This window comes from Hypanus sabinus, chromosome 11, assembly GCF_030144855.1.
Source record: "Hypanus sabinus isolate sHypSab1 chromosome 11, sHypSab1.hap1, whole genome shotgun sequence".
In the NCBI taxonomy this organism is placed as follows: domain Eukaryota; kingdom Metazoa; phylum Chordata; class Chondrichthyes; order Myliobatiformes; family Dasyatidae; genus Hypanus; species Hypanus sabinus.
The window spans coordinates 38314507-38334819 of record NC_082716.1 but is presented as its reverse complement, the minus strand read 5'-3'; the positions used below and the strand labels follow the sequence as shown (position 1 = coordinate 38334819).

Genomic DNA, 20313 nt, shown 5'->3' with positions numbered 1-20313 from the left:
GCTTAATGTGGAGTCTTCCAAACAGGTGTTACTTGAATATTCTGTGCAGTTTTCAATCTTATTTTAACTCTGTCCCAACTTTTGTTGAGTGTGTTACAGCCATCAAATTCTAAATTTGTGTATATTTACAAAATACAATTAAGTCGGTCAGTAAAACTATTGAAAATCTTTTCTTTGTACTTTTGTCAGTTAAATAAAGGTTCACGTGAATTAACATATCACAGATTTTTGTTTTTATTGCATTTTGGAAAATATCCCAACTTTTCTGGAAATGGGGTTTGTAAAAGTACACATGAATGAAAAGCCTTCACTTCCCCCCCCCCCCCCCCCAAGGTATTAAGTGGGAAGCTGACAGGCAAACGCCACAAGTTCATGCCCTTTTAGGTTTCAATCCTCAGCCACTTATGGAAAGCTCACAGCGAAGAACAGCAAGTTGAATAACAACTTCCTGATTTCTACACTTCCCAATATGCACACATTCTAGAATTTGCTATCCAATTTACTCTAACTGTAGTGGGTGCAAATAGCCCCATTGGTGCTCCCACCTCAAAATTTTGTTATTTTATTGAAATACATGGATTAACAGTTATTGGCTTCTCAACCTTGATTTGCCATTTAAACACACCACAATTATGGTGCGCTCTGTGAGATTCAGGCTAGAGGGAAAAAGGAAAATTCGGCAACACTTCTCAGTGACACCAGACTGACGTCAGTCAATGCTTCTCAGATAGATTGTTTTACAACGCCATTATTGAAATGCCCGAAATCAGGTTACCTTATTTTGCTCTCATTATACATTTATGCTTAAAGACTTCTTGAAGACAATATCCTCACTGACTCCTGGCAATCTTTGGACCACACTTGTTCAAGACGGAAATGGAGAATTTGGGATGGTATTAAGAGTCTTGAGTCTTTGTACTGAAAGCATACTGAAGTTCCGCATAATTTGCAGAAGGGATGAATCACCCTTTCATCCATCCTGCTGGCAACCACCTTCCCCTTCTGTGGAAGAGGCTACAGCGCCCTCATTTAATTTTATTCGTTAAAGGGATGTAAGCATCCCGAATTGCTCAAGAAAGTGGTGGTGAGCTGCAATGTCAAATCACTGCAATCCTTGAAGTGTGAGTTATAGAAAGGGAATTAAAAGATTTGTAACCCAGTTATGGTGAACGAACAGCAATATATTTCCAATTCAGGATAGTGTGTGATTTGGAGAGCAACTTGCAGATGGGAGTACTCCCATGCTTTTACTACCTTTGCCCTTCCAGCTGGTAGAGCTCATGGGTTTGGAAGATGCTGTCCAAGGAGTCTTGGTGAGCTTCAGCAGTACATTCTGTTAATGCTACCAGTCAGTTCTGCCAGTAACCTACCTAGATTTCTGTCAGTAGGTTTTTTCTACAGGGACTCTCTGCATACTGCTTCAATAATCCCGCTTGAATGCACAGAAGAAATCCTGCCCCATTTAAGGTTCTTGTATGAAGAAAGTTCCAATTAATACTGGGCTAGTTGAAACCTCCTGCTTTTTCTGCAGCTTTCCAAAATCTCATTGTCTTTTATCCAGTTTTAATTAACGGATATGTTACCTCTTTCTCTCTCCAAAGATGTCATCCACCCTACATATTTACATTATTTTCTGTAATGGCAGATGACCTTACATTTTCTACAATGAAATTCAGCAGTTTTTTTTCACTTGCTTGACCAATTTAATGGCTGCCCATCCTTGGGTCATTGTTTTCCAATCTTATCATCCAAATTATTGATTTCCTGGTCTGCAGGAATATAGACAGATTCTGTATTGCCAATTTTTTTTTTTTTTTGAGTACTATATGGTCTGTTTACAATTCAGTCTGTTTCACTACGTGGAAGTTAACAGTATATAAACCTAGGCCAAGAAACATTATCAAATTGCATAATACAGTGTGTTCAGAAAACTGATTATTTATTGTATATTTCATTAAATCACCAAAGTATTACTAAATCCTTTGCACATATGTATACCATTTGCAATGAGATGCCTGGATGTAGCTAGTGTTAGATATTATCGTACAATGCATGTTTGGATGGCAGATATTCAAAATTAATCTACACAGGTGTTGCCTGCAAACATTGCGGACACTTGTGTAGAATCATTCATTGAACTGGCGATGAATGCAAGGCTTACTTTGGCAAAGCTTAACAGAGCCTACCTAACTCAGTTGAAGTTTTAGAGTCCAGAACTGTAGGAAACTACACTTATATTCTATATTCACTCCTCATCATTGGATTCCTTCACATTCCTTGCCATTGTACCCTGATTCGATCTCAGCCCTAGCTACGCTCCACAGCATGACCTCTTAGTGACCTATCTCACAAACACCCAATCATCGTCCTCAATCCCACTCCCAAAACCAGCTAAATATAACAACCTATCCTGTATAACAGCCTAATCTAATCTTTCAAGTTCTAATACTTCATTCCTATCCCTCCCTCTTTCCATCCTAAACCTCCACACAATCTACCTATTCCTCCAAAATGAAGCAGGAAAGGCCTTTAAGTACACAAAATGTACAATACCTATTCTGCTCCACTTGACACTTGGACAATAGAACCTTGCAGGTAGAGGCCTATGCACAAACTATTAGCATTCATACATTCCTCCTTTCATTTGCCTTTCAAGGTAGACAGGTTCTAAGCTAGAGAACTCATTCAAGTAATGAACTTGAGCATACAGTTGCAAGAAAACATTTGCGATCACTTTGCAATTACCTGGTTTTCTGCATTAATTACTCATAAAATGTGGTCTAATCTTCATCTAAATCACAATAGACAAACACAATCTGCCTAAACTAATAACACACAAATAACTATGTTTCATACCTTTATTAAAAATGTTTGTTAATCATTCACAGTCCAGACTGGAAAAAGTATATGAACCCTTGTATTTAGAAACATAGAAAACCTACAGCACAATACAGGTCCTTCAGCCCAAAAAGCTGTGCTGAACATGTCCTTACCTTAGAACTACCTAGGCTCACCCATAGCCATCTATTTTTCTAAGCTCCACGTACCTATCCAGGAGTCTCTTAAAGGACCCTATCGTTTCCGCCTCCACCACCACCACCGGCAGTCCATTCCACGCACTCACCACTCTGAGTAAAAAAACTTACCCCTGACATCTACTCTGTACCTACTGCCAAGTAATTTAAAACTATGCCCTCTTGTGCTAGCCATTTCAGCCCTGGGATAAAGCCTCTGACTATCCAAACAATCAATGCCTCTCATTATCTTGTATCAGATCACCTCTCATCCTCCGTCGCTCCAAAGAGAAAAGGCCAAGTGCACTCAACCTATTCTCATAAGGCATGCTCCCCAATCCAGGCAACATCCTTGTAAATCTCCTCTGCACCCTATCTATGGTTTTGACGTCCTTCCTGTAGTGAGGCGACCAGAATTGAGCACAGTACTCCAAGTGGAGTCTGACCAGGGTCCTATATAGCTGCAACATTACATCTTGGCTTTTAAACTCAATCCCACGATTGACGAAGGCCAATACACCGTATATCTTTTTAACCACAGAGTCGATCTGTGTAGCAGCTTTGAGTGTCTTATGGACGCAGACTCCAAGATCCCTCTGATCCTCCACGCTGCCAAGAATCTTACCATCAATGCTATATTCTGCCATCATATCTGACCTACCAAAATGAACCACCTCACACTTATCTGGGTTGAACACCATATATCACTTCTCAGCCCAGTTCTGCATCCTATCAATGTACTGCTGTAACCTCTGACAGCCTTCCACACTATCCACAACACCCCCAACCTTCGTGTCATCAGCAAACTTACTAACCCAAATCATCCCTACAATCGCCCATATCCTTTTCCAGAGTGAATACTGAAGCAAAGTATTCATTAAGTACCTAACTGGTAGAACTTACTTTAGCAGCAATAACCTCCACCAGACGTTTCCTGTAGCTGTTGATCAGACTTGCGTAACGGCAAGGAGGAACTTTAGACAAAATTGTTTCAGTTCATCAATATTTCTGGCATAAACAGCCCTCTTCAGGTAATGCACAGCATCTCAAATGGGTTAAGGTCTAGACTCTGATACAAATTTTCCTCTTTTTAAACCATTCTGTTGTTGATTTAGTTTTGAGTTTCATTTCATTATCTTGTTGCATCATCCGACTTCTATTAAACTTCAGGTGATGAACTGCTACCTTGACATTCTCCTGTAAAATGTCGATACAATTTTGAATTCACTGTTCCCTTAATGATTGCAAGCTGTCAAGGCCCTGAGGCAGAGAAGCAGCTTCAAACCATGATGCTCTTTCCACCATGGTTCACAGTTGGGATGAGGTTTTGGTAGTGGTGTGCAGTGCCCTTTTTCCTCCAAACATAGAGGAAATCTGTGCATTTCTGCCAAAAAGTTAAACTTCTGTCTGATCTGTCCACAGAACATTGTCCGAGAAGCACTTTGGAACACCCAGATGGTCATTTGCAAACTTGAGACATGCAGCAGTTTTGTGGAGAACAATGTTTTCCTCTGTGGTATCCTTCCATTCTTGTTCAGTGTTTTTCTTATAGTGGACACATGATCAGACTTCAGCAAGTTCTATTGACTTCTGCAGATCTTTTGCTGTTACCCTTCGGTTCTTTCTCACCTCCTTCAGCATCACACATTGTGCTCTTGGTGTGATCCTTGCAGGATGCCCACTCCTAGGGATAGTAGCAATAGTACTGAATTTCCTCCATTTATAGAGGACTGATGGATACTCAGGTCTTCAGAAGTGCTTCTGTAGCCTTTTCCAGCTTGATGCATCTTTACAATTCTTCTAAGGTCCTCTGAAAGTTGTCTTGATCAAGGCATAGTGAACATAAACAGATCTTTCTTGAGAAGAGCAGGCTCTGTCAGTAACCAGATTGTGTTTTTTCATATTAATATATTTATATTTTTTAAAATTGTAGAAGGCGTTAGCCCAGAGGTTCACATACTTTTTTGAACTCAAGACTGTGATTGTTTAAATGGCGTACTCAGTATTGACAAGAAGTAGTACAATTGTTTGTATATTATTAGTTAAGGGAGATTGTGTTTATCTATTATTGTGACTTAGATGAAGACAAGACCTCATTTTATGAGTAATTAATGCAGAATACCAGGTAATTGCAAAGGGTTCACAAGCTCTTCTTGCAACTGTATTACAACTACAACTCAATAAATATACATATGCTTTTGATAAGTTAACCAAGTTTGGTTCATCACCAATTCAAAACTTTTTAAGTCCTTGTATAGAAAATAGTCTGGAAAATTATTCAAAAGCTTTACTGCCCAAAATGAAAACAAACAGGAACTGTTTATCTAAATCTATGTTAAACCTCAAATGTTCTATTTAAAAACACAGCATTTGCAAATGCTTATATAATTTTGGTGTATTATCACATTAAAGTTGCAATAAGGGAAACCAAATAACAACTATTAGAGTTCTGAATCCCCTTCTATTTCATCTACACCTCCAGGTAAATTGGAGAATTGGGTTTGATGTCCAAATAAAACCACATTCTATGATTTTGATTTACATTCACTGTTAAAAATTGAAACACAAAATTAGAAGAATTCTTCAATACAGCAGCATTACAATTTACCTTTATTTTTGCAACATTGCAGTCAGTATCATTCAGTATGGAATTTAGCTGTGTGTCCCAGTTCATGTTTCTGTATAGTAGGAGTGTAAACATAGGCAATGTCAATAGCAACCTCAAATAAATAACACGGCTGCATAATTTATTTCTCCTTTTGGCAAGTTGTTGTTGCCAAAATGGTGGTATGGACAATGTCTGGTAAATTCTGAACAATAAAAGGATTTGTTATTGCAACTAAATTGTTAAATGTGTTTCCCACATTATTCAAATGTTAATTTCTCAAAACAAAAATTTGCATTTATAGCAACCCTGATGCAGTCTGTTGCTGATCCCATCACTCCCATTAAGCCCATGTAAGCATCTTCCATCACTGAACATAACGGCCTGTGATCCAACTCCACTTATGCACATTTTCCCTATATCCCTAGGAATTGATGGAAAGACTAAGTAAAAGAGGTAGGGAGAGAGAAGTAAAGCTTAGGATGCAAAATCCATCACTCAGGTTTATTTTTTTCTTTTATTTATTTACTGACAGTGTCAGCATGGTTGACGTTTATTGCCCAAAGGAACTAGGTAAGAGAAGGGAATGCCACTCATCTTGCAGTGAAAGGAGTTCTAAAAGGCATGTGAGTCATGAGCTATAGGGTTGGAGAAGGTTAGAGACAGGGATGAGAAATTTACGTGGACACTTGGGAAACCAGAACTATATAGTCAGAAAACATACAGAATGTCTAATACAGATGTGAATACAGGGAGCAGAGTTTTGGAAGAACAGGAGGGGTGCAGATAAGATCACTTGGAACACTTGAATGTGGAACAGCAGCGTGGTTTGGACAGGTAATATTATTGAGTTACATTTAGGCAACCTTTTTTGGTTATGAGGATTCAGCAGCTATTTGAGTAAAATGCAACACTGAATTTGTAAAATCTGGGAAGAGAATTTCAAAGACTCACTTACCCTCTAAATGAGGAAATTATTTTTTATCTTTCCAATCACAAAAGTCCTAATTCTTATTTGGAGATAGGAGAAACATCACATGTTACACTCCATAAAAACTTTGTCTAAATGAGATCAGCTCTCATTCTTCTAAGTTTTAGCAAATACTAAAGATTAAGCAAAAAGACACTGCCAACCCCAATGACAATAATATCCTTCAGATAACCACAGCATCTCCTCATATTGACTGTAGACCAGATGTATGTTGCCTAGTACTAACAATCTGGTACTAGCTAAATGCATCTATTTTTCAAAACCATCCCCTGTTGCCAACATGTCTTTATGCCAGAGCTTAGTCACCACAAAACATTGAAGATTGTGGGGTTAGCTCCTGTCATTAAGCTCCTGCAAATCATCAACTTCTCCTTGGTAAATTATTTTTGATGGATAAAACCACAAAACTTACTAAAATGATCTGTCAACAGCACACACCTTCCACAGTTCACAATTTCTAAACTTTACTTTACTCTCCCTACCCATTAATGAAACTCTATTCTGTGTTTTCATCATTTCCAATTATATTCTTCTAAATTTAAGACAACAAAGACCTAACCCTAAGAGAGTTGGCCAGGAAATGCATAGATGGATATGGACCCAAAAAGGATTAACAATGACAGGAGACAAGAAACACAGTCTGTATGGATGAGGTGGACTAAAAGGGCCTATTACTGTGTTGTACAATATCTTTAGTGCTGTTTTTGATGGCCAATTATCTCTGATCTATAAGTAACCATTCATTCTAAGTTAAGCTTTCTACAGCACTTCTCAAAGCCAGTCTGACACTTTTGGCATCTCTCTCTGCACTCCAAAGCTCTGAATTTAAAGAACACTACAGAGGTACAAGTAAAAAGATAGTTGGGAGGTTTAATGTACAGATTAGCATCATGCATTACTTAAAACTGCAAATTCTCAATACGAATTAGGAAACTGAAAGGATCAAAAACAATGGATCAGTATTGAAATGGATGAAATTAAGTTCTAATGGTAGATATGCATTAAGTGGTTTGACAGCATTGAGACGATAGATTCAATAGTTCCTTCTGTAGTTACCGATTTCTATCATTCCCCGAGCAACGAACATATCGTTATATTGCAGTTCCAGTATCAACGCATAATCGTGAAACTTCCCTCAAATTTGCAAATTATGTTACAACAGACTTGGCGGTGGACTGATAATGGTTAGGGGAATGTGAGGAAGAGAGACAAGAAATTATCATTGGAAACGCAATGGCAGTATTTTAAGTTTTAGGAAAGGGCCAATATAACAATAGAAGGGCCATCAGTGGAGTCTTTACAGAAGGATGAAGCACAGTTAGTAAGGAAAATGTAAACAAGAGTCGGGCCAAGAACTTTCTTTGGGGCAGTATAGGATAGAAGGGAAGGATTATAAACGTTAATGAAAAACCTGAACCTCCACTGGCATCCATGACCCCCATTTTACCGGCTGTCCGTCGTATTTGACGAGACACTGAGGGGGATTTTGGCAACTCGACCACTCTCCAGTGCCAGGAAGCTCAAAACAACCCCGACGAGCTGCTGCGAAATCTCCCAACGTTGTCTATCTTCTCAAACAGAAGCCGTTGGAGGCAACGCTACTTACATCTTCAGAAAAGGCCACTGAAATGTTACGACAGTTACTCACCACCACAGCTTCACCCAGTTTAAACTTGCGTCGCTTAAATTGACATCGCCGCACGCAACGAAGGGTGTTCTGGGAAGTGTAGTTTCAGTCGCTCGTTTTCCATGTGTACCGGATGTGGCGTCACGGGGGTGTGTGGTCATGTCGGCTTCAATGCAGCGCCGGTTGGATGAACTGCTGAGTCCATATGGTTTTCAGTGCAATCCTTTCAGGGTGAGTACGTCTTTATGACATGAGCTGTTGAAGGATTGACTTCTGAGGTTCAAGGAAGGCTTGAGTTCCGGGGCTTACACATGAGGTTGTTGCAGGTGGTTGGGTTGCTGGCATGTGTTCTTCTTGGCTGAGATACCGTATTCTGTATTTCCCTGCTCTTTCTTTCGTAACTTTCATTCTTTACCGTCCACAGCAAAATACTACGTTTTTGCGAAGAGTCTTTGAGAAGTCATTGGCGGTGTTTTCTTTGAACTCTTCTCGTGTGAGAAGTTGAAAGATGATTTTCCTTAAGGATTCAAAACCGGTGTAGCTGTCGGAAACAAAGGGTGTGTGACTCATGGTATTCTACAAGGATAATGCTGGGATTGCTGATATAACTTCTATTACATCATGTATTGCATTGTGCTGCTGCTAAATTAACAAATGACAGGACACACGCTGGTGATAATAAACCTGATCTGATTCTTAGGAGTATTGATGCATAGAGGGATCTTGGGGTGATGTCTTATTGAAAGTGGCAATACAAGTCTATAGGATGGTAAAGAAAGTGTATAGTCTACTTGCCTTCATAGTAAGAGTGTTGTACATAAACATTTTAAATCCATATTGTAGTTGTATAAAACCTTGGATAGGCTACATTTAAAATATTGTGTGCCTCAATATAGGAATAATTTGGTAGTTCCAGAGAGAGCGTACTTTGATATTTCCTGGATTATTTTCTTGGGAGCAATGGAGAAGGCTAAGAGGTGACCTGATCAAAGCATATAAAATAATGAAAGGCAAGATAGTCAATCTTTTTCTTCCTAGAATGGAAGTGTCAAATACTAAAGAACATTTTGGTGTGTGTGTGGGGGGGGGGAAAGAGTTTATAGCAGGGGGTCCCAACCTGGTGACCATGGACTCCATGCTTAATGATATTGGCCCATGGCATAAAGGTTGGGAACCCCTGGTTTAATGACATTTGAGGATTTTGATTTTTGCGCAGAGAGGAATGTCGATGTTTGGAGCATGCTGAAAGCAGAAATGATAGCAATGTTTAACAGCCATTTAGATCTGCACGTGAATAGGGTATTGCAAGGTACACGGGTAGGAAATATTTTGAGGGATGTAGCTCAAATGTTGGCAAATAGGATGAGCTTAAATGGGCATCTTGGTTGGCATGGATGAGCTGGACTATTGGGGAATGTTCACGCTCAGGTGTGAGCATGCACTTTTGCTACGAGCACTCAAAGGAATTTAAACTGCACACCAACTCTACCTCATTGGTGTGTTAAGTGTATTTCATGATTATACACAATCACATTTCCTTTTCCAGTTTCTGATGTGGACAGTGTTGACAAGGTGGAGTTTGCAATGATTTGTCTGCAAATTTTAGAACTGGCTTAATTACATTTTTTTTGGGAGAAAAATAATTCAGTGTGCACCTATTGTTGTCACTGCACAAAATTGCACAGCAGAAGATTTTTGTGCACGCTGGTCGTTACAAATTGGAGGGAACATTGCTAAGGGGCCTGTTTCTGTGGTGTATAACTACAACTCTTTAACAGACAATGAACTGATGGATATAGATCACATGCAGGCAGGTGCACAGTTTAAATCAGCATCATGGTCAGCACTGAGTCGAAGAACACAGCAACAGGTTCTAAGAGTCTCGATGTTGGAGATGTTGGCCGGGGTGTGAACACTGATGCTGGGTTGCCAATCCTGTTAATCCACTTAGAGAATTTTGCAAGGTGCTAATATCTCAGCTGGGCTTGAGGAGCTGACTGTGTCTCTGTGTTTCTGACGTCTGCAGCAGCTTGAAAATCACTTCTGGTCATTGAGCTTAGAGTGGGTGTGGAGGTTTGTTTTTGAATATGTCTTTCTTCAATCTGCAGACTGTTTTAGCTCACTGGATGCTCCCTTTGCTAATAGGTAGCTTCCAAAATATAGAAAGAAATCCACATTTTCGAGCATCTCATTGTGGATCTTCATTACTTTGGATGGCAGAAGCAGATTTGTGGAGGACTTTTAGAAGGCTAGTGAAAGCCCACCTGTTTGTGCAGTTACATAAAGCAATCACTGATGACATGAACCTTGACTACTGTATATGTATGCATGAATCATCTGCATACTCTATCAGTGACAGAGGTTTGATGATCTTGGTTCTGGAGCAGAGATATCAAAGCTTGAATAGTTTCATGTTGGTCCCGCAGATTAATTCTTTTTCAGCAAGGAGATACCTGCATACCTCTTAAATTCAGATGCTTTTGCATTGCAAAATATAATCGTACCTCCATCAGATGCAAAGGATTTTAGTGCTGGAATTCCCTCCCAATACTTCTCTGCCTCTTTTTAAAAATATTTTAAAGTCTTTCTTTCTTAGCCTTTTCTCCTATTGTTATGTGATTTAGAACTAGTTTTCCCCGTGTGTTAATGGATTATTGTTGGCTAAATTGGTATGTGGGTAAATCTGTTGGGAGAAATGCTAAGTGGCTGTATATGTGACAGACAGATTGCACGTGATTTGCACTGGATTGGAATGGTTTACATTGGTATGGAAGGCACAAGCATCCTGACTGTTGTTCACTGGGGATATTGCAACTATACTCTGGTAATTCTCCCTGTAAAGCTCCAGGCCGCTTCAATACCCCACCACTGCATTATGAACCTCCGCCCTACTAGACCTGATGCAGGAGTGGCGACAGTATTTAGTTCAATCTATGAAAGCAGCGATGAAGGACAAAGATAGGTTGGGTAACTTGTACACAATTTTCTTACTATCGTTTGTTTAATTGAAATGTAATTAATTTAGACACTAAGGTTTCTAACAGCATGTTGACTGAGAGTTAGTTTTTAAGTGCTTTGTTTGTTTTGGCAAGGCTTATTCTGTTCTTACTACATGATGGTATTTGTGTTTAGGCCTTTGCTAATGAAACTGGAGCCAACTTTATCAAGGGCCATTGTAAACGTGAAGTCTACAGAGCAAGTGACCATGTGATTTGTACATTATATTGTGGGGAGGGTTTGGGTCGTGCATGCATCATGTTAGCAACTAACCGGAAGATCTGAGATTTGTTTTAATATTTTGTAGCTGTTTGAATTGGTTCCCCATTATGTTCTGATTGTTTTGTTTTCCTTTAACAGGTTTGTTGGTATAATGCTGTGGTACAGCCTCACTTTCACCTGCAGTACCCAGATGACACTTTGGCCTTTGTTATTCTCAGCACGCCCCAGATGTTTGAGAAAGCCTTCAAACCCTTCCTTGCAATCATGAAGTTACCAGGTGTCCGGGATCCTATTGATGAATGTGTTGCCCATTATTTCTCTCTCGTGAGGAAAGTAAAGAAACTCTGCTTTTTTTTCTAACTAAACTTGGGATTCTGAACAAACTGATTTATAAATCATTTATAACGGATACTACCACGAACTATTGATTGCCTGAGCTTAAAGGAAAATTAAATAATCTAATTTTAATTATGTGTTTAATTTAATGATGTAATTCATTGTTTTGTTTAAATGTAAAATTAACAATTGATATTTTTAACTGAAATGCCTTTCTCTGAGTGTTTTGCTCCATGTAACTACTTGTCTATAAAATTGCTCATGTGCTGGGGAAATGAGAGCATTGGATGTTTTTCTGAAGGTGGTGCTGGAAGAAGTACTAAAAATTAATTTGGGTAAATAGATTTTATTGAATTTCTTGGGAGAAGAATGAAACTAGCCATTTTATGGAATCTTAAATTAAGCCAAATAACTTGAAGGGCAAATGACAGGAAATGAATAAAGCTGACTTCTGAATAGGGACTTGCAAAGCTGGATCAAGATTATAGGGGGTGATAGCTTTGGAGTTGTTTAAGTTCAGGAATTCTAATTTTAAATCTGTGAAATGGATTTTTGAGGGTTGAGTTGGGAGAGTGAAGCAGGGAATAGTTGAACCAGCACACATTCAGTCGGCACCTTAGATTAGATTGTGAGGACACTCAGTCCTCGTTTATTGTCATTTAGTAATGCATGCATTAAGAAATGATACAATGTTCCTCCAGTATGATATTACAGAAACACAAGGCAGACCAAGACTAACTGACAAAAACCACATAATTATAACATATAGTTACAACAGTGCAAGCAATACCGTAATTTGATAAAGAGCAGACCATGGGCATGGTTAAAAAAAAGTCTGAAAGTCCCCGATAGGCCATCATCTCACGCAGACGGTAAAAGGAAGGAAAACTCTTCCTGCCATGAACCTCCAGCGCCGCAACCTTGCGGATACAGCACCCTGGAAGCGCCCAACCACAGCCAACTCTGAGTCCGTCCGAAAACTTCGAGCCTCCGACCAGCCCTCCAACACCGAGCACCATCTCTGCTGAGCACTTCGACCCCGTCCCCGGCCACCAAGCAACAGGCAAAGCCAAGGATTCGGGGCCTTCCTCTCCGGAGATTTTTCGATTGCATAGTGGCAGCGGCAGCGAAACAGGCATTTCAGAAATTTCACCAGATGTGCCTCTGTGCTTCTCACATCCGTCTCCATCAAATCAGGATTGTACACGGCATCCTATTTGACAGATAAGATAATCATCCCGGAGTGACCGCTGCGCGCTGTGTCGCGCTGCCATCTTTTCCTCGTGCAGAATTAGATATGAGCGAGAATTGTATTTGAGCTGAAGTTGATGGAAAAGAAACAGTTAATTGGTGGAATATTTCAGTCCAGATGTGACAAAAATGAATCAAAATCAGGGTTGGATGATATGGAAATGGAAGTACATTGATTATTTTGCCAGGGTTGAAACTGCAGGTCTTCTCTAGTCCTAATAGGATTCTATTCTACTAAAAAATGCCTGAACCAGGACTACCAGTCTCCCAAATGTTCACTTCAAAGTATTGGCTATACATAAGTTGATGTTTGTAATTTGGGGAGTATCTGTCACCTGATATATGAAAGATATTGGTGTTTATCAGAAATTGATTTCTGAAAGTTGGCTTGTGTTTTGATATTAGCAATAACTATACTTCAAAAATGTGATTGAAGATAGGATGGCAGTTTTTAGAGTGGAGGGTGTCGTCATAATAAAGAAGTGAACCTGACATTGGTGATCAGAAAGAAGGCATGTTTTATCAGGAACTGAAAGGAGATGAGTTGGGGACAAGTTGGCCTTAGAAAGGGTGTGTAGAGATGGTTAAGATGAGTGATGGTTTGATTTCATGGACAATGGCAAAAAGCAGCAGAGTCAACTATGATTAAAATAAAGATTGATTGGTGGGGTACAATACAAATCTCCATTGTTATAAAATATTAAGTACTTAGAGTCATAGAACACAAACAGGCCCTTTCATCCATCTAGTCTGTGCCAGCCTGGTTTTTTGCATAGTTCCACCTACCTGCACACAGATCTTAGGCCTCCATACCATTTATCCAAAAGTCTTGGGCACACATCTGTAGCTGGGGTACTGTACTGTACCTATCCAAGCTTCTCTTAAAATGACTACTTCTCTATTCAGTTAAGGTGACAGATTTGTTCCATGTTCAGTACCCCTTTACCTTTTGTGTGTCTCTCTCTCTCTCTCTCTCTCTCTCTCTCTCTCTCTCTCTCTCGCTATATATATATATATATATATATATATATATATATGTATGTGTGTGTGTGTGTATGTATGTATGTGTGTGTGTGTATAGTAATAAATGCCAATTATCTGGCACGAAGAAAATAATGTTTTCTTATTTACTTGCTTTAGAATTTTCCTGAGCAGAAGATTGTAACTATCCATGACTTTGAACTGCTTCCTAATCGAAGGCCTAAGGTTCTAGTACAGTCAGCTGCGCATGTGGCTGGAGCAGCCTATTATTACCAAATGAAGGATGTGCAGCAAAACCCCTGGGGAGAAAAAGTAAGAATAAAATAAACAACTGCCTTCTGCTAATTGAATTTTGAATTGCTACATTTTAAATGTTCTAATCAAAATGCAGCTTTTATAACCTTTGCCTCATGCACTAATTTATCAGTGAACCAAATTCAGATTTCTTGTAATTCTGCATCCTTTAAGACATCTATTCTCACTTCTCCTATATTCTTCTTTACAAACTCACTCATTGTCATAGAGTAATACAGCAAGGGAACAATCCCCTCAGCCCAACTGGTCCAAGCAGACCATAGCACCATAGTCCCAGTTACCTGTGTTCAGCTCATTACCTCCTAAACCTTCCCCTCTACGTATCTATCCAAATTCCTCTTAAATGTTGCATTCACTCTAGGTACTCATGAGGCCCTCCATTGGTCTGTGTTGACCATGGAAGTTGCGTCCCAGCTGTCTGCGTGATATGCAAGCCAGGGCAGTACAATACAGAGAGCAAGCTATTGCTCTCCTCACAGCTGATAAATCCAAAGGAACAGCACAGACCAATAAAGTGGGCACCAGCAGCATCACAGGAGTTGCCAGTAAGCATTGAACTCAACGTAGGACTGTGGATTTTTTCCTTGGGTTTACTCCCAAAGCCTTCCCTGTGAGGGTGGGTATAGCTGCAAGGCATCAGATATTTGAGATCAGAGTTTTCCTTTTCCTAGATGAGCTGCCAACTATGACTGACTAGCCTCATCTACCGAACATTTAATATGTAGTGGGACCTTATCCCACCATCTCACCACCCCCCCCCCCCCCCACCCGGCTATAACAAACTTAAGATACTCACTACCTTCTGTGTGTAAAGGATTTACCTCATAGGTCTCTTAAATCTCTCCCCTTTTTAATTTCTATCTGTGCGCTCTAGTTTTGGATTACGCACCCCTGGATAACAGACTGTGACCATCCGCCTTATCTTTATCATTCATGATTTTATAAATTTCTGAGGTCGACTCTCATTCTTCTATGTTCCAGGGAATGTCAAAAGATCTAGTATGTCCTACCTAGTCCAGGCAAAATTCTCAATTATCTTCTTCATCTTAGCTTGACTATGCCTTTTCTGTAACCAGTAATAATCCCAATGTGGTCTCACCAATGAATGACATTCACTGCCCTACTTTCCTCTATTCCCTTTGTTATCTCTGGAAAAAACTCCAAAGGATTAATCAGACATGATTTCCCATGCACAAAACTATGGTATTTCTGATGAGGCTTTGATAACCCTTGATCTCGTGTCTCAGAATTCCCTCCAGTAACTTCACTACAACAGAAGCCAGGCTCACCAGTTTGTGGTGCCCTGGATTGTCTTTGCTGTCCTTCTTGAACAATGGAATATTAGCCACCCTCTAGGCTTCTGGTACTTCACCAGTGGATAATGGGAAAAAAAAATATCTCTACAAGGGCAATTTCTTCCCTGAACTCCCATAAGATCTGGAGGTGCATTTGGTCAGGTCTTGAGGATTTGTTCACCTTAATTTGCTTCAAGGTTACAGAAATCTTCTTCCTCATATGATCCAAGACCTTCACTTCTTTGGCATTCATTATATTTACCTTATTAAACCTCAAGGAGAAATGTACATTAAAAATCTTGGCTCCACACATGATAATCAAAGAGGATCTAGTCTTTCCATAGTCACCTTTGCTGTTCATATAACTGAAGTACTTATTGGGATTATCTGTAACCCTGACTGCCAAATCCAATTCACTGGACCCAAATTGCCACTTCAGTTGCTCCTGACTTGTTCCCTAAGAGAAGGTCCAGTATCGCTCCCTCCTGAGTAGGCTCTTCTGTATATTGTGTGAGGAAACTGTCTTGGATTCATCGCACAAATTTCACCCCAACCAGGCCTTTTACCCTCTGAGTGAGCCAGTCCATAATGGGACATTAAATCTGTGAGCAAGCAAATTTCATGGTTGCATAATTTATATATTCTTTGATAATAAGCGTACTTGAAAAATTGATATTTTTCTCTTGCACAACTCTTCTATTATCATAACTGCATGAAATTTCTGGACACATCAATATAAGGAGCAAAACTTGAAGGTTTTGGGAGGAAAGTAGGGGGGGATATCAGAAGTAGGCTTTTTTACATAGTAAGTGTATGGAACGTGCTGTAAGGGGTGGTGATAGAGGCAGATACATTAGGGACATTTAAGAGACTTAAATAGGCACATGGCAGAAAGAAAAATTGAGGGCATTATGGTAGGAAAGGGTTAAACTGACCTTGGAGTAGTTCAAAAGGTTGACAGAACATCACAGTCCAAAGGGCTTGTAAGCTGCTGTACTTATTATATGTTCTGTCTGTTCCTCAAGTTTCAGCTAATTATTGTGGGTCCATAAAATAGTCCTTCCAGAATGACTATCTCTTTCTTAATTCTAAGTTCTACCCAAATGGCCTCAGATGATTCCTCAAGAGTAACCTAAGCACTGAAACACTTTATCAAAAAGCAACAGTCCCTTCATGCCTACCTGTTCCCCTATCACACAAAATATCAGTATCCCAGAATTTTGAATTGCCAGTCCTGCCATTCTCTCAGCCACATTTTGCTTATGGCCACAATATCCCAATCCCTAGAGGCAATCCATGCCCACAGTTCTTTCACTTTCCCTGTTACACTACATGTATTGAAGTAGATGCAGTTTAAAGCAGAAGTCCCATCTGCCCTTTTACTGTAAACATGGCTATTCTAATTTCCAGGTTTTAATGCTGTCTTTTCACTGACTTTGCTCTTGAGGCTCATGCCCCTGCCAGTCTAGTTTAAACTATTCCTGGTAGCAAAAGGAAATTTCCCCACTGGAATGTTGGTACTCCTCTAATTCAAATACAATCTGTCCAAGTATAGGTCGCTTCACTCATGAAGATAAAAAGTCTGCACATTCTTTGTCAAATGTGACTGAAAGTTTTTGGGTCTTTGTGTTTACAGGTATTTTCCCTTTGTATTCTTTAAATGCAATTTAGTCTTGATTAATGTCTTGTGGAATTGATGGAAAAAAATGTACACATTATTCTAAAGATCCTGCGAAACATTTTAAACAAAACAGTGGAAGGAGAAATACAGGCAAACAATTAATTGTGCTTATTAAATAGGCTTCTAGCTATTTGACCATTCTTTATCCCTTAAATAACATTAAAACAAAATATGTTACATTATTTTTTAAAGATTTTTGTTTTGATTGTCTTGTTACATTACAATGGTGACATGACTAAATTAGCTGTCCACTGCGAGACAATGTGAGATTGTAAAATCAAGTTTTTCTTCTTCATGACAAAGTAACTTGCATAAATATCACAAAAGGTGTATCATAGTAATTAACTGAGTTACTTAATGATACATATGTCCTAGCCTGACAATTTCTTATGAAATCGTAAGATTTAAAATTGTTTAGATTATCCAACATAGCCTGTACTTAGTAACAAAAACCCCACCTAACCATAATATGTTCTTTGTGAAACTGCAAAATAGCTTGCTTATGATGTGCAGGGTTTAAACTTAAACTTGTGATGTCTTGTACATGTTAACTTTTGATCCTAGCAATGAGGGAAACTTTTGTTGACTATCTGCTTAGAATTATGCTTGATGTTACAGAAACATTTTATAGTTAGCAGGGCAATATCTGGAGAAGCCAACCCTTAAACTGGAAGAGCGCTATGGTGGCACAACATGTGAGGTTGGACATGTAACACAAAGTAGAAGAAAATACTTCTGTGCCTACATCTCAATTATTCCATTTTGTGAAGAAATGCCAATTATAGACAAGTTATGTCCTAATAAGAAATAACTAAGTGTAATATTGTTGAAATATTGAACCACTCCAATAAGTATTTCTTAGTTATCTTTCAATTAGCTTAGAGGTTTAAATCTGATGAGATCAGGGCACTAATCAATGCATGCCATCCTTTTAACAAATACTTATCTTTTCCTGATAGAAAATATACGGGGTCTGCATTCATCCACGCTACGGAGGCTGGTTTGCAATACGAGGAGTCCTGATATTTCCAGATGTCCAGGACCCATCCCTGGAGCAAACGTTGCCTGTGGACTGTGTTTCAACGGAAGAAAAAAAGATTGAATTGCTTAATAGGTTTAATTTTCACTGGCAGGACTGGACCTACAGAGATATCATTGATGTAGAGGAAAGGTACTCCGAAGAACAAAGGCAGTACTTTGCTACACTACCTGCTGAAAGATTTAAACTGCTTAGACAGAAAAGTGATTGTTAATGAGTTCTAGAGGAAAGTCAGATAATAGAAAGCATGTAAATCTTACATAGAGTACAAAGAAAGAATATCTGTGAAAACTTGAAGCAATACTACATACCAAGAATTTGCTTTCACACTATTAGTTGTACAAATGTGATGATCAATCAGGATGTCTAGAAGGGTTTGGGTAGAATGAACCAAATCCGTTTATTAAGATTTAATGAGTAAAAAAATGCAGCTGGCTGCAGATGGAGAGATGGCCCGAGTCAGAAATTTGATATGTGCTTGAGAATGACTGTCTAGAAAAGGTTAAAGGTTGGGTGAGTCTGGTGTTGGAGGAAATTGCATGTACTTTCAATTTAATTCATTGTCAAACTATTGGCTGAGGACAAGGTGAAGGGAATCAAAAAGTGGCTGTCAAAATTTTTGAAAGAGATAAAAGACATAAAATAGAAATCAGGAGGTGAGTGTTTAGGTAACTAAGGCTAACTTGAAAGCTGAAAGTCAGGAATATGGCTGATGAGGGAAATATAGCATTAAAGTAGAAAATACTAGCAACATGCAAATCAGGTTGTGGCTGTGAGGAGAGGAACAGAAGTGACCTTTCAGATTGAAAAATAGTTTTTAAGACATATTCTTTGTGAATTATTTTATAAGGGAATAAAGTGGGTTTATTTTTATGGAGGATGTATTATGTATTCATCCTGTGTTTTAATGTATTAATCTATGCTATAAAATATAATATTTTAAAATGCTTTTTTTCTTTATGATGTTACGAACCCCGTAACTGGGTCACTTACCAGCAAAGATAGAGAGGTCCGTTGAAGTCTGATGGTACTATTTTTAACAGTATTTATTGATAAAGATGCACAAAAATAAAATCAATGCAAACATACAGATAATATACGTCGTCAATACTAAATCTAAACTCGCGGTTATAATAATAATCAATAAGAAATAGCTCTATCGTTGTCTAGGGGATAATGTATTGTCCGATGGAAATATAAAAGTCACTGTTCGTTCGTTTTGGTTTGAGAGAAAGATGGGTTTAAAACTTGCCCCAGTCCTTTTATGATGTCAATCCTTCGAGTCGTTGGGAGTTGGTTTCCCCGTTGTTAGCTAAAAACCGTTTTTCCGTGGTAAAGGGCACCAGTTCCGGGCAAATGGAACCGAACGCACGTGGCCTCCCCACTGGCTTCCACTATTACAGGATCGCTAGCGTTTCTTCTGGTGCGTCTAAGGGGGCTGTTCCCATAGACCCTCTTTTATCCTGACTCACAGGGTCTCAGATGCCAATCAGGTTGGGGTGAGGCAATCCCTCCCTCAACCAGCCCACTTTGCCAGAGGGCTTCCACATAGCACAGTATTGCAATACACAAGTTCGTCTCCAAGAGACGATGGCCGTTTCCCGTAGCTTTATATCGCCGGGGGAACAAGACATTCCGCACGCCTCTCTCTCATTTCCTGGGTCTCCTGACCCAAATCAATAGTGATCTTGCGATTCTCACAAAGGAGGAGGCTACCCCGCACCCTTCGGCCCCTCAGAGCTGTGGTACATTCATAACAATGATTATACTATTTAATTTGGACATCTATTTCTCAGTTAAGGAAACAAGTAGAGCGTGCAAAGAAAATATGAAAGCTGATAGTTTGAGTAATTTTTGGTGACTTTGTTAACAAAAAGTGAAATCTGTTTATATTCGGGATTGCTTTTCAAGGATGTTCATTCAAAACAGTAATTGGAAGTAATAACACAAAATAAGCCC

The 20313-nt window shown here is 39.2% G+C and overlaps 2 protein-coding genes across 5 annotated transcripts in view; one reads left to right on the top strand and one right to left on the bottom strand.

Moving 5' to 3' along the window:
- The window catches only part of LOC132401862 (uncharacterized), a 48284-nt gene extending 39947 nt beyond the window's left edge, over positions 1 to 8337 (bottom strand). For 2 of the 4 annotated variants that reach the window (XR_009514729.1, XM_059984155.1), the window contains exons 1-2: positions 8259 to 8337; positions 5623 to 5692 (exon numbers count right to left, since the gene is read on the bottom strand). Coding sequence is in view for 2 of the 4 variants with exons in the window: in XM_059984155.1 (XP_059840138.1) it covers positions 5623 to 5688 (66 nt within the window). In the remaining 2 variants the exon portion in view is untranslated. Of the gene's footprint in view, positions 1 to 5622; positions 5693 to 8027; positions 8215 to 8258 lie in introns of those variants that run through there. The other 2 variants (XM_059984157.1, XM_059984156.1) reach the window with 2 other exon arrangements.
- Positions 8338 to 8378: 41 nt separating this feature from the next.
- mmachc (metabolism of cobalamin associated C) lies at positions 8379 to 19415 on the top strand. The gene is made up of 4 exons (XM_059984159.1): positions 8379 to 8468; positions 11595 to 11789; positions 14184 to 14336; positions 18275 to 19415. The coding sequence occupies exons 1-4, from the start codon at positions 8397 to 8399 to the stop codon at positions 18566 to 18568; spliced, it is 714 nt and encodes a 237-aa protein (XP_059840142.1). The 5' UTR covers positions 8379 to 8396; the 3' UTR covers positions 18569 to 19415.
- The last annotated feature ends 898 nt before the right edge of the window (positions 19416 to 20313 follow it).